The 14,233-nt window shown below is 41.1% G+C and overlaps 1 protein-coding gene across 5 annotated transcripts in view; it reads left to right on the top strand.

Annotated features, from left to right (window-relative positions):
• The window catches only part of RAI14 (retinoic acid induced 14), a 156,293-nt gene that overhangs the window by 73,917 nt on the left and 68,143 nt on the right, over positions 1–14,233 (top strand). For all 5 annotated transcript variants that reach the window (XM_075066895.1, XM_075066893.1, XM_075066896.1 and 2 more), the window contains one exon: positions 11,545–11,675. In XM_075066895.1, coding sequence (XP_074922996.1) covers positions 11,545–11,675 — 131 coding nt within the window. The remainder of the gene's footprint in view (positions 1–11,544; positions 11,676–14,233) is intronic.

The following is a 14,233-nucleotide window of genomic DNA, read 5'->3' on the forward strand; positions in this document are numbered from 1 at the left end:
CAAGGTCACTTATATCCTCTCCTATAGCTAGTTTATCTTTGGCAAGCAAACATAATGATTAGCTGGTTAATGTTTGTTCAGTGCTTTGCAAATGTAAAGCACCAAGTTATAACACTTACAACTATACCACAAGGACTGTTCCCTTTTCTTCCATGAGAACATCAGTAAACTTAACATAGCCGAGGTTTAACTTCATTGCGTGATGGGTGGCTGTGGGAATCAGACTTTGCCCAACAAAAAGACAAGGCTGATATGCTTAAGGATTTAGAAGACTTACTATTTACTCAGTGAGTTTCTTACCTAGTAATTATACTGTACACTTTTAAAAGAACAGTTCGTTAGTAACTTTAGTGTTAAGACTTTATTTGTATTTTAAAACTTGTATTTACTCTTTAACAAATTATTCCTGGCTAAACTATTTCAGCAGTTAATCAACTTGGTAGACTGTGTATCTAAACAATCCCACTAATGAAGCATATCTTCTCAGTGACTCAGCACTAAATATAATAAGTTTTTTTTATTAATGTGATATGTAATACAAATGTAGGAGCAAATGGGCCTTGCTCAGGGAACCGTGCAGGAGTTGCAGGAAGGGAGGATGTAACGTCTCGGTAGACAGCAGTACAGTAGCTGCTATAGGATCATATTAGTAACAGCTGCACTGGTGGTCTCCTTCTGAGTCATCTTTTTGGCTAATGGATATGCATAATTGCAAGCTACAACTTTCCTGTGCTGAATATTGAAAGTGTAGCAAAAACTTTGCTTTGGGTTTTGAAAGCCAATTCCATCCTTGCTTGTAACTGCAGCAGAACCTCACAATTTCAGACACCTTGGGAATGGAAGTTCATAACTCTGAAATGTTCCTAACTCTGAACTAAATATTATGGTTGTTCTTTCAAAAGTTCACAGCTAAACATTGACTTAATGCAGCTTTGAAACTTCACTATGCAGAAGAAAAATGCTGCTTTCCCTTTATTTATTTTTTTAATAGTTTACATTTAACACAGTTCTGCATCTGCTTTTTTGTTGTTGTTGTTGTTCTGTTTTTTGTTTTGTTTTGTTTTTGTCTCTGCTGCTGCCTGATTGTGAACTTCAGGTTCCAAATGAGGTTTGTGGTTGATTGACTGGTCAGTTCATAACTCTGGTATTTGTAATTCTGAGGTTCTGCTATACTCCATGAAGTTGATGAGATTGAAAGAGCATAAAGGAGGACAGAGTTTGGCCGCTTGGTGAGCAAACCCAGCTGTAACCTAAATGTGAGGATTTTAGATCCAGAGATGGAATTTCAGCCATAACTTTGATTATTTTTTTCTTGCTTTTTGTGGATTTGTCAGATCCTTAAATACTTCACTTGGAAGACATTAGAAAGACGGCGTGACTGTGGAGATAGGTAACCAGTGTAGTATGGCACAACCTCTCATCTGAAGATAAAGGGAAGGTGAAAATGGGTGAGAAGGGACATTGTTTCATTTGGATAGTTAAGGTTTAAGCTAAACAGATGCTACTAGGGTCAAAGGCCTGCAATGTGCAAGCTCTGCAGGAAAGAGGCTGCAGCACTCAAATTCTGGAGGCTTAAGTGCTTAATGATTTTGAGTGCATTATTACTGGGTTTTTTTTCTTTTTGAGAGTTCTGGATAATTGGGGTGGAAATAATCTGGGTTCCAGAGGTTTTGTGTTGAATGTAGTTGTATAATAAGAAAACCCTATACTGATGATATACTGTTATCCCTTTTGGATTGAGTGGTTAGATTTTTTTCCCCCCAAGGTTTTGCATGTTTCTGTGAAGAGAAATTGATGGTGTCTGGTATTTTTGACACAGTCCTGTTTGTTTATTTTCAAAAAAAGTACAACCTTGTTTTCCTGAACATAGTTGGAATCAAACAGCAGGAGGCATTTTCTTTAGTCACAGTTTCAAGCCTCTTTCAAGGCAGCACTTTACCCAAAAGCTCTCTTAGCTTTTCTCACAGTCGTGCTACCAGTGCATCTCTGTGGCTTCCTTGGTGCCTTCTCTGTGTGCTTCTGTGGTGGTTCCCTTGCTTCTCTCTCACCGACACAGCTGTAGTCAAATCAGTCCCCGACCCCAGCACTAGTGGCCCCATGAAGTCGTGGGATCTCCTTATCAACCTCCTCTTAGCCCTGGCCAAACTAGCCATCTACAACACCAGGGAGAGGAAGTTGGTCGATGGGATTTCCTGCGACTGTGGGGCCTGTTTCTGCTCCTCTGTCCATTCACGCATCCGGGCGGAGTTCCTTTGGGCAATGTCCACTGGCTCCATTGACGCCTTCGAGAAGCAGTGGGCGTTGTCTGGGGTTCTCTGCTTATTGTCCCCATCGAGTTCCCTTCGTTTAGCCCTATGACCTCACTCCCGCTCCTGTTTTTTTTCATTAGTTGTCCCACGGAATTTCTTAGTGTCCTAGACCTGTGGATCCTCCCCTTAGGCTGGGGGGAAGTCCTTACCAATAGGACTAGTTATCAGACTCCTGGGAAACCCCCTGGACTACATGGTTCAGCCACTGCCCACATGCAGTCTGATCCTCGGGCAGTGGTTTTCCATTGTTTCAACTATTGCTAAACAAAGTGGCATGTAATTGTTCCATCATTTAGCCTGAATGCAAGGCAGCTATCATGCCCAGTTGCTTCAGTGAGGCGGTGTGATTGCTCAACCCTCAGCGTAACAAGACCATAAAATCTTAAATAGAAGAATTAGAATTTTTAGGCAGAACTTTAAAACTCCCTTTTACCCAAAACCTAGACTTATAGTCTTCGTATCCATGTTATTTTGTCTCTTGGTATGTAGTGCCTAATTTTTTTAGTATCCAGTTCGGTTTTACTATAATATTATGTTAGAAGTGCGTCTAAAAGAAAAATGCATTGGAAATTTAAAAAAATAGTGTGAGAAAAGCCTAGATAGAAGGTTGAATCTGGTTCATTAAGCTGAAATGCACACTTGATCTGCTCAGGCATTCAGAGGTACACAAACCGTTGTCACAGTACAAAATGTTAAGTTTGTTTAAAAGGAAGCTGTTGGTAGCTGGTTGGCACACTGCCTGAAGAAGAGAGTGATTTGTTCTTGCACCAAAATTCATGCACAGACTTTTTCAGGCTCTCATCCTGCAAACTTAAGTTTAATTTATACACTCATATTGCTAAGGTTTTCTTTGCAACTTCATGAGATGGGCCTTTCAGATTATTGAATTAGCTAATCTGCATATTCACAAATTTGCTTTTAGCCATAAACATCACTTAAAAAAATTCCTGTATGTATATTGCTGCAGGAAGGTGTTAGATTAACAGCACTACTGGTGAATGAAGTCTTCTTTATCAACAGCACAGCAGCAGGGCAAGCTTTCCCACAGACCCTGACCTGTCAACATGCTTTAACCTCCTGGGAGATCTCATTCAAATAACTTAATGTGCTAACTTATATGCAAGTTATTTGAAAATATACAAGCATAAATTTTAAGCTTATGGTCAATATGCCTTACCTCGAACAGCGGCTGTGATAGGTCATGGAGCTGCCCAAAACTTGGTAGGTGAATGTTTGAGGGTGGCTGGAAGGGTAGTTGCGTAGGTGGGAACTAGGTGAACTAGGGTTTATCTTTTCAAAATGCAAAAATGGGACACATGCAGGAGCCCCACTCTTCTCTGTGGCCCTGCCCCCTGCTTTCCTCTTCCCCCTGAGGATCCGCCCCCTGGCCAGGCCAAAAGCTGGAGCTATGTAGTGTTAAGAGCTACCCAGGGGGCCCAGGCTGCTGTGGGGAGTTCTGGGCCCTCCACCTGCCCTGGGCAGGGGGCCCAAGAGCAACCCCTGGCCCATATCCCCACCCCCCAGGATATGCTGCCCACGGCAGGTGGGAGAGTCTGGTACTCTGGGGCTCCCCAGACCAGCCTAGGCTCCCTGGGACTCAGGCAGGCGCAGCGTGGTGCCGCAGGGAATGCTGTCCTGGAGTCATTCAGCCTGGAACTGGGGCTTGAACCTGCATTTCAGGACTGTCCTGCCGAATTAGGGATGGGGGTCATGCCAGTGGGAGCTGGTGCTATGGGCACTACTGAAAGTGTAAGTGGAGGCAAAAGTGCAGGTGGCTATTGGGGCTCATGGGTGCAGGGAAGTCCTGGAGGGGTACATTATGCTGGGGCTGCTTGTGGGTTAGAGGGTGCTGTTGCTCGTGAGTGGCAGTAGGACTGTCTGGGTAGCTGTGGTGTATTGGAGTGAGTCTGGTTTAGGGGGAAGGAGGCAATGAGCCTAGGACCTCGCACCCTGGGGTGGGTGTGTTATGCCTTAGTACTGGATTTGAGTAGAAAGCCACAAGTTTTTCAAGTCTTTCACAATACTGGACCATTTTTGCAAATCACAATCAAATACAAACCCCTCCAGGTTGCCCATGACATTGCTGAACAATAGGGTATTATTTAGAAGTATGCTGTACATTTTAATTACAGCTGTTACTTCAAATGAGTGTGTTCATATGTGAAACACTAAATTTAAGGCACCAAAGTTAAAGACAGGGAAAAGCCAGTTGGCTCATTAAGTCCATCCCTTAAGGGCTAGAATTACTAGGGGAATTAAGTGCTATGGCTGTACGTTGGATCTAGTTCTTGTGAAAGTCGGCACGTCAGTGTTGGGAGAGCCATTAATGGAGTGGGATTGTCCATGCCTTCATGAGGTGAGGCAAGGCAAAATGTCCAGCTTGTTTGACCACCTTCCACCCTGCAGCTGGGGCTACAAAAAACTGCCCTGAGGCAATCACCTGAGCAGGTTTAATTGACATGGTGATTAAAAATCTGAACCATCACAGCTGAGTGTATCAGATTCTCGACAAATGGCTGAGAAATAGGGCAGACTCATCACAAACTGGTGGTTATTCTATCATTAGATGACCCCAAGCTAGTAACAACAGTAAACTTCTGTCTCACCACACTGGTTAACAAGAAGTCCCAAAATGCAGTCTCCTTAAGCATTCCAGCCCTTATTTCACTGCCCAGACACTAGACTTTATGATGAATGGTTATTGAAAACCAGTTTAATCAAACAAAGTACTCTTCTGATCTCAAGAGATCAGCCACATAGCCAGGTGAATATATAACTCCGATCTTACCCAATAATCATGCTGATGCCAATCCTTTAGTAACTAAAAAATGTAAAGGTTTATTAATAAAGAAGAGTTAAAATGGTTAATTACTATTATTGTATGTGTATGATGCATGTTCTTGTATCAGGTTTGTGCAGTGATGTTATAGACTGCTGTCTTGTAAAGTCTCTGGTAACTTCCAAAAGATTGGAAGCCCCTCAGTCCATAGTCCAGTATGCTCCTTTTAGTTGTAAATCCACAGTCCAGAGACTCAGAGCAGGAAAGAGGCAACATGGAGATGTTTCAAAGGTCTTTTATATCCTCTGCCATGTGCTTGGGATTTTAGTGTCACAAACAAAGCTTAGGGCTTGTCTATATTACCCGCAGGATCAACTGGCAGCGATAAATCAACCGCCAAGTGCTCTCCCGTCGACTCCAGTACTCCACCGGAGCGAGAGGCGCAGGCAGAGTCGATGGGGGAGCATCTGCTGTTGACTCACCACTTAGATCTAAGTACGTCGACTTCAGCTACGTTATTCACGTAGACCAGGCCTTGTAAACCCTGTCTGTGGAAAGTTACTGGCACAAGATGGAGTCCAAGGTCACATGAGCATATCACATGTCCTTACATGGTATCTGACTCACAGGGGCAGCCATTGGCCGTATCTGTGCTAAGGTCTCCACAGGAAGACTTACTGGTCAGGATGAGTTTCTTCTATGGCCCTTTGTGAGAGTTAAGTGTCTTTAATGGGCCATCAACACACAGCTGTCTGGCTTCAATGTAGATTTTTATCTGGTGGGTGTTACTCCAGGAGCAAACACATTTGGGATACTGATTTATAGCCAATATTCATAGCTTCAGATACAGAGATGATACATGGATTTAAACAGGACAGTCTTATTTGGAAAATTATAAATTTTCCATTGATACCTTACATGATATATTTTGCACAAGATTTGTTGCAGTTCTCTGAGTGGCAGTATTAAATGATACTCATTGTCATATTTCAATCCTGTAACTACAAATCTGTGCCAGCACAATGGTCCACCACCCTTTTTGAGAACAGTTTTTTGTTTTTTGTTAGTGTGAATGTGGACATGTGGCTCCAGTCCATTCCTTCTGGGAGAACTGAGGCATTAAGAATTAAGCCCTGATCCAAAGCACATTTAAATCAAGGGGAGTCTCTCTATTGACTCTAATGGATATTGGGTCAGGCCTTTCCCTTCTGTCCTGAAGGCTCTTATACAGGGTTCCCCCAGGATTCCATCTTGCCATCCTTTGTGTTCAGTATTTATAGGGAGTCCATGAGGAAATGTGGACATGCTGTGATTTCAGCAGGGTGCTGACACCCATCCTTACATTATCATCTCTTCCTTTCTGCTAGTGTGGTGGAATCACTTGCCTGGTATCTAATGGAGATTTTGGGTATAGATGAAGGCTAGCTGGATGAAACTCAACCCAGACAGGAATGAGAGCATCCAGAGTGAGTGAAATACAGTGGCAGGAGGGCAGGGGAAAGATAGAAACCATATGTGCACCCTGGAGGGAGGGGGGTGGGTTTGCCTCCCATTTGTTGCAGAAGTTATTGGATTCCTGACTGCTTCTGAATATCTGGGCAGTGACAATTATCAAAAATGCTTTCTGTGTCCTTTCAGATGTTTCCATGGTCATTGATGGGTTACTACAATGCCCACAGGCTAAGCCTTCAAGAGATTCAGAAATTGTGCCTAGTGGAAAATGTCTTGGCCTCTGTTCAGAGACCTGTATTTCATGATCTGCCTTGGGTACCAGTTGATGGCTGGATCCTGGCTATGTGAAGTACTCAGCTCTTACAGTCCACAGGCTTCAATGCAAATTGGCTAGCAGCAGTGTTTTACACTGAGGGCCTTTACTTCAAAATTATCTTACTCGCTCTCCCATTAGTCTGCCAGATCCCATGTATGGTGACCTCCAGGGTATGCTGCTGGACTTCTCTTCTCCAAGGCTTTCCATGAGGCGGTGGGTTGACTGCGGAAAGAGATGGATTGTGGAGCGGAGTTCATTCTTAAGCTAAAGATCTTGAGGATTTTCATGGTCATTTTCTGTTTATTTTTAAGCATATTAGTGATTTTACATACAGTGGTGAGGAAAAAATTAAATAAAATAATAGAACCAAATAGTCTAAAGTATACTTTATAGGTGTCAAGTTTCTGTTTTAGGTAGCATAGTGTATGGTTACCATCTGTCACTTCATTATGCTAATATGCTGATGTCTATCAGAGATTCATATAATTTGCATTATTTTTAAATAAATGTCACTTTTGATCCAGTTTAAAAACATAGGCCTTGTATCCTAACTGTAACTTCAATGAGTTAATTGCTGCTCGAGTATAGAGAAGGGACTACTTGCTACACAGTTAATTTCGGAGGAGTTAGGTAGAATATCAGATAGTTAGCTTTTTAATGTAGAACACCTTTTAAGGTAGAACACTATTAGTTAATGTTCTGAAACTGCTTGGTGAAAATTAATTTATATATTTTTATTTTAAAAAATTGCTCTTATTCATGTTTTCCAGAAAAATTAAATGATCTTAGATTTATATCAAAAATATGGGTATAGCTTCATTTTAAAAAATCTAAAAGCATATAATTGGCAGAATTAATTCAAGCTGATTAGTGTAGTGGCCCACTCTCCGTGACTCAGGATTGCTAAAACTAGGAATAGTTTCAGGGATGAGAAGAAGAGGCATTAATTAGTTTGAGAAGATGTTTTCACTGTGCTTGTTCTGCTATCTCCAAATATAGAGCTTGCTACTTTACCTCCCATCTACTTCCTTCTCCTCAAAAAAGGAAAAATTACCTTTTCTTTTTTAAATAGTCAGTATGTCAGTAACCTTGTAATTTTGGTATCTTTGTTAATCTGACATGAATAAGTATTCTCCCTGAGTGTGTATTATTTAACTTGTCCAAGTTCAAGACTGTTTAATTTTTAGGTAGGATAGAATCATGTTAGCAGTTGCACTTGTTAATAGGAACCATCAGGTGAACAATGCAATCCTTCTCCAATCTCAGTTTTATAATATATGTGCATACATTGTGTTATGAAAAAAATGGTTGAAAACTGAGTATTACAAGATAAAATACTGCCTCTCTCCTTTAAAAGAGTAACTTTATAGTATACAATGTTTTATTGTTAAAATAAGCTTGGCACCACTGTACACAATAAGAGCTGGATTCAAAACACTTTGCGCTTTATCAGTTTAAGGTATGTAAATCTTCATGCACACCTTTCACACTAGATAAATATCAGCACATAATTTTAGGACCCAGCTATATTGAAATCAGGTCTGAAATTTTAATGATGGATGTGACTATGAACACGAGATCAGTACCTCTTGTATACAGTGATCATAGTGCCACCACCATACTAGGGAGAAATTAAATAACTGAAATCAGGAATAGGATAAACTGTGTATGGTGTTGGGGTTCTAGTGTGGTGACTTGTATATGACACAATACTGCCAAACTAATCATTGGCATATAATCAAATAACTTTTCAATTTTAGTTACTTGCTATAGGTTAATATTTAAATCCCCTCTTTAACTGATTCTGCAGGATTTGATTATATTTTAAACTATTGAGCAGGGCTGTAGTTATATCAAGGTTCCTGCTGCCAAGGATTTTCAGTAACAGGCTTAATCTTAATGTTTTTTCTGTAGCTTTATCTCCAATATTTGAGAACTAGAACTGGTCATTTCAGGACATGAAACGTACTTGAAGATTAGATGCTTTTATCTTCCTTTTGTGGAAATGTAGGTTAGTGTTTCATGTTGCCAAGTTTAAAGGGGCTCTGTCAATTTTAAAATCTACTCCATTTAAAAAAAATTAATGAGGTGTGCTTGCAGGTGTTGCTTCTGCCTTGGAGTTCCATTGCCAGTTTTTGTAACTTTACCATCACACTTCCCAATTCTAAAAATTTTTTTTTTCTCCCTATTGTGTAAAAAAAAAAAACAAAAAAACAAAAAAAAAACTCCACAAGAGTAAATTAATCCAGTAAACTAGCTGAACACAAATTGCGGTCAAATACACACGGTAAACCAGGGGTCTCAAACTTAAATCACCACGAGGGCCACGTGAGGACTAGTACATTGGCCCAAGGGCTGCATCATTGAAACCTTTTCATACAACAATACAAAAGTATAGTAAAAAATGAAGAGTAATATAGTATGCTATTAAAGATCAATGTATTAACTTTTTAAAAACTGTAATGCGAAGAGGGGTTTTAATAAAATATAAACACCTGTAACTATTCCTTATGTGGTTAGTAACAATGATGATCTACACTAACAGTCTATCAACATAGCTGTAATGGCAAGAACTTTTTAAAGTAACTATTCATACAAAATACGTTGCCACTTTTAAGAAACATTCTTCCCAGCTACTCACAGCAAAGAATCATACATGCTGAACTTCAAACCTCAGACTGCTCGTCTAGTCCATTAGGCCCCGCCCCTGCCCTGCCTTTTATTATATTATATTCTTAATATGCTGGACTAGCCATCTTACTTGCACTCCACAGGCTCCCAGTGCATTTTCCTCCTTTTTCTGTTTGCCACTTCCCTTTGACACCACTGCTGTTCCCTTCACATACTGTGTGTCTGCTTGCCCATCCAAATTGCTCACTCTGCTTGGAGTTTTTCAACTCCCAGTAACTTGTAGGTCCTCTTCAGACCTGATTCTTCGGTTCCCTTAAGAAATTATTTGAACTGTATTTTTTGAAAACTTTGACTGAAGTATGCATGTGTGCAGGCACATGGTCGGTCTCACCAGCATTCTACCTGTTCCATTTTTCAGGATGTGTTTAGTTGTTGTTTTATGTCTCGCATGCACCTAATTTAGATTAGTGAGAACCCTGACTCATTTTGTACACATGTAAACAGAGAAACATCAATATTTCTGTTCCGTTGGGAAAACTAGGCTCCATGACTGCCTGTGTGTCACTGTGGAGAGTTCCATGCCTAAGAGTTTCATAGGCTGCAGGTTTTCAAAGTGACCCACTAAAATGGATTCAGCACCTATCAAAAAGGCACCGATCCAGTTCTGATGTAGTACCTCCTGAGAGCATTCGTGTTGAAGAGCTGACTGTTGTTGGGAACAAACATAGTCTATTTAAAGAGCTTCCTCACTGGATGTGTAATGTTAATAAAAAATATGGCTTTGACTTCTGTGCAAACAGAATTCTCTTGCTGGGATTATAGTTTAGTGTTCTTCCTGGTTAGAAGGGATGCAGAAGAGATTTTGGGGGTAATCCCATTGGCCAACTGGATCCATAGTTCAGGTAGACGGAATGAGGCTCTGGTATTCAGTGTTTTTTTTTTAAGTGGTTCTTGTGCCCTAAAGTGATCCAGAGTGTGCAATCTTCTGTCACTAATCAGAGAAAATACCCCTCCACAGAAAGGAGACTATATGGATTATTTGGTAAAGATTAAAGTACTTGGTGGGCTTCTCTTGTCTGCAGCAGTGTGTGGAATTCACTTCAAGGTAGGGCTAGAATACCTCTCTGAGTTAGAGGCTTACGTGTGGGAGGGGAATAAAAATGCAATACAAGTGGTTATAATTTGCAAAGGGAGACCTCTTTGCCTGTTGGTCTGCTGTGCTACTGGGAGCTGCAGAAAACACTTCACTTGAAAAGATTTCTACAGGCAAATGGTGGTATGTGGAGGGGTTTTTTGTTTGCTGAATCAGCTACGGGTATGCATCCCAGGTAGTCTTGTCTCATGTATCATGTGATTAAAAAGGTAGCTCCTGGCAGCTCTAGCACAGCTCTAAAACACAAACAATGAACTAGAGAAGTGAAGAGTTCAGGTATCAACCTCATTTAATGTTAATGAGGGGCCAAATGGTTTAGTTCTGTAGTACTACTTTAAAGAGCAACTTTTCTACACTAGCACTCTCCTTTAAGTGTTGTGCTGTAGATCAGGGGTCCCTAACGTGGTGCCTGTGGGTGCCATGGCGCTCGCCAGGGCGTCTAAGTGCCCCCGTGTACTGGCTGGCGGACAAGCATCCACCAAAATGCTGCTGGCTCTGGATGACGCCGTTTGTCAGTGGCATTTTGGCGGATGCTCATCCGCCACCATGGTCCTCCGTGGCTCGTCGTCTGGTGCCTGCCAAACGAAAAAGGTTGGGGACCACTGCTGTAGATTGAGTGTCAGGGATTGAGCTAAAAAATTGCAGTGCTCTCCTTCTTATCTCACTAGTTTAAAGAAATCTGTCTGATCTGACTTGAGCTACTGCTAGTCCTTGAAATCATACACCACGTGATCCATTTTAAGTTATTCATCGGCATCTTTATCAAGTGTCAGCTCCTCAGTATGTGGGTTTTTGCTTGGCTTTTATTTTAACTGTGATAGGTGGCAAATGTATGCATGGTCATTCAGTGCAGCATGGAAATACTGCTGGCATTGATTTCGCTTAAATATTTCTTTTACTGCAGACCAACGAGTGGAATAAGAACGATGACCGGCTGCTGCAAGCTGTGGAGAATGGAGATCCAGAGAAAGTGGCTTCGCTGCTTGGCAAAAAGGGAGCCAATGCCACCAAACAGGATAGCGAGGGCAAAACTGCGTAAGTCTGTCTACTTTTAAAACTTTGTTTCAATGTCCTCAAGGGACGAGGAAGACAGAGATCATTTCATTTGCAAATTGCCTTGGTAGCCGCAACTACAAAACAAATAAGGATCAGCTTGAAAATAGTCCCTCTTCCCCTTCATCCTAACGCATTACATGTTAAACAGTTGTTTCCTGTTCCAGAGCTGAATTTATAGTTTATACTTAAAATGTCTATTCAGAATTCCAGACCACTTGGTGACATGGATCTAGATTGTAGGGCTGATCGGCGGCTCCCTCGGAAAGGGACTTTTGGCACATTGGAATGTCCAGATTCCATAGTGCGTGCTCCAAACAAGAAGAATGGTGTTTCATTAAATCTTTGGAGCTACTTTCCCCATGCAGGTTTGGTGTAGTTACACTGCCAAATTGAAATGGTAGTTGCTTTGATGTTGGCTTTGAATTGACAGTATTGCAACAGGGGTTTAAGCCTTACAGAACTTAAAGTACTGGGCTTCCCGATGTGGTTGGCATTTGAGAACAGTGCCTGTGCAGAAGAGCTCTTCATCCTATTTGCAGTTTCAGTAGAAAAGTGAATGTCTACCCGGCCCGCTTACTCATACCCATGACTGTGTGTAGCCCACTCTATGAGCGATGTACCCTCACTGCCCCCCTACTATATCTTGCCCCAACCACCGTACACCCCGCATTGGGGACATTACAGGCTGTATGTATTATATGCTGAACCATAACCAATTGCCAGCGTCCCCCCATGCTCTGTATGTTTCCCCCGATGACCAACGACTGACACATCAAACTCTTTGTATCACCTTTCTTTAATATTTTCTAATAAACATTTAAATCTGTTTTTACTCCCCTCTCCCCCACCCCTTTTTCTCCTCTTGTGAAAACTTACTAACAGGAGCACAGGGGATTACAATCACGGGGAACCCTGTCCCTCCAACCCTTCCATTTGATATCGTATAGAAAACTGATTTCATGAATAAATGAGGAAATAGCTCATTGCTTGGCATCCCATGAGAAAAAAGGCTTTTAAAGATTGCAGGTGAGGGTGGGGAGGAAATCATCCTGTCTTGGGAGAGGCAGCACAAAACCGTTTCTACCAAGTTCTACAGTACTAGCGTAGGCTGTATTTATGGAGTCATGCTGTGCTTCCCACTTGGTCTGTTTCAGTTTGCTGCATCTATTCTATTTCTGTTCTGCATGTGAGGAAATTAAATGATGGCAGTGACTGATGATGACTTGAGACTTTCTTACCATCGAAGTCTGTGTGTTCCAGTTTCTTCAAGTGGGTGTTTTCCCCATTTTAATATGGGTTTTGAACTTCTATGCACATTTTCATTTTGAAACAAATAATTTGAGATAATTCAAAAGATTCGACTGAAGTACTTCAACAGGTATTTTCAGTAGATATGCCGAATGTCCTATTTTTTTACCCAATTGTAAATTAAATAAAACTACATTTTAGAGCCAGATTGGTTTTTAGAATCAACTCCACTGTATCCAGTATAACCTCTCTTCTACTCAGGGAGTCAAACCGGTATTTATTTTGGTTTTGTTCGGTTCAGTTGCATTCAGTGTGTTCAGGTTCAGTTCCAGTTCAAGCCACCAAAAAAAACAAAACCCAGTTCAGTTACCACTTTGAACTGGTTCAAATCAAATTTCAGTCTCAGTGAATGTAATATCAAAAAAGAGAGTTGAAACTTTAACATTGAAACTATTTTGATTTTTGATAGCTTTTTTTTTAACTTTGAGTATTTCCCTAGTGTTTCTGTGTTGTCAAATAAAGTTATTTTGATGAACAATTTGTTTTAGCAAACAAAAAGAACACATTCTAATATTTTCTGTATTATGCTGGACTTCTGTGGTGCAGGGATACATTGGAGTTTGGGGCAACTGGAGGAAGGCGCTGCCCAGGGATTGGTGATGGTGAGAGGAAGCCTATCTAAGGGTTGGGAAGCCATTACCTTTTCCCTCGGGCTTGAAGAGTGATTAACTTCTTGGCCCAGGAATCATTCCGCCTCTTCTCTCCCTGGGGGCTGATGGGAATGCGTGTATCTCAGATATTGTTCATCTATTTCCTGGGCTTCATGGTATACAGGCAGCTCCTTGAGCTTTCCCTCTCTCTCCCTACTCTTGTGGGTTGACCTCCTTCTAGTCTCATTCCCTTCCCATTATACAGAGACAGGCCTTCCTGGCAGCAATCACATGCCCATTTGTTACTTTGTTCTCTCCTTTGATAGTGAAAATAAGATCACTAGTTTATTAAAAAAAAAAAAATTGAAGCTTAAAAATTGCTGAACCTTTTGTTTTTTAAGCGGTAAACCAATTTTTTTTTCGGTTCAGGTGCAGTAGATAGAACAAAGTAATGGTTCAGGTTCAGTTCCGGTTCAAATAAAATACTGTCTCGATCCGGTTCTGGTTCAACTGCCTGATTCTGTTGAAGGTTTTTGGAGATTTCAAATACAATATGATAGTATGAATTGGGTTCTAACAGTTTTTTCTTCCTCAACCCTGGAGGGATACTCTGTAAGCTGTCACGTTTGGTAACCAGGA

This window comes from Chelonoidis abingdonii, chromosome 6 (genome assembly GCF_003597395.2).
Source record: "Chelonoidis abingdonii isolate Lonesome George chromosome 6, CheloAbing_2.0, whole genome shotgun sequence".
In the NCBI taxonomy this organism is placed as follows: Eukaryota; Metazoa; Chordata; order Testudines; family Testudinidae; genus Chelonoidis; species Chelonoidis abingdonii.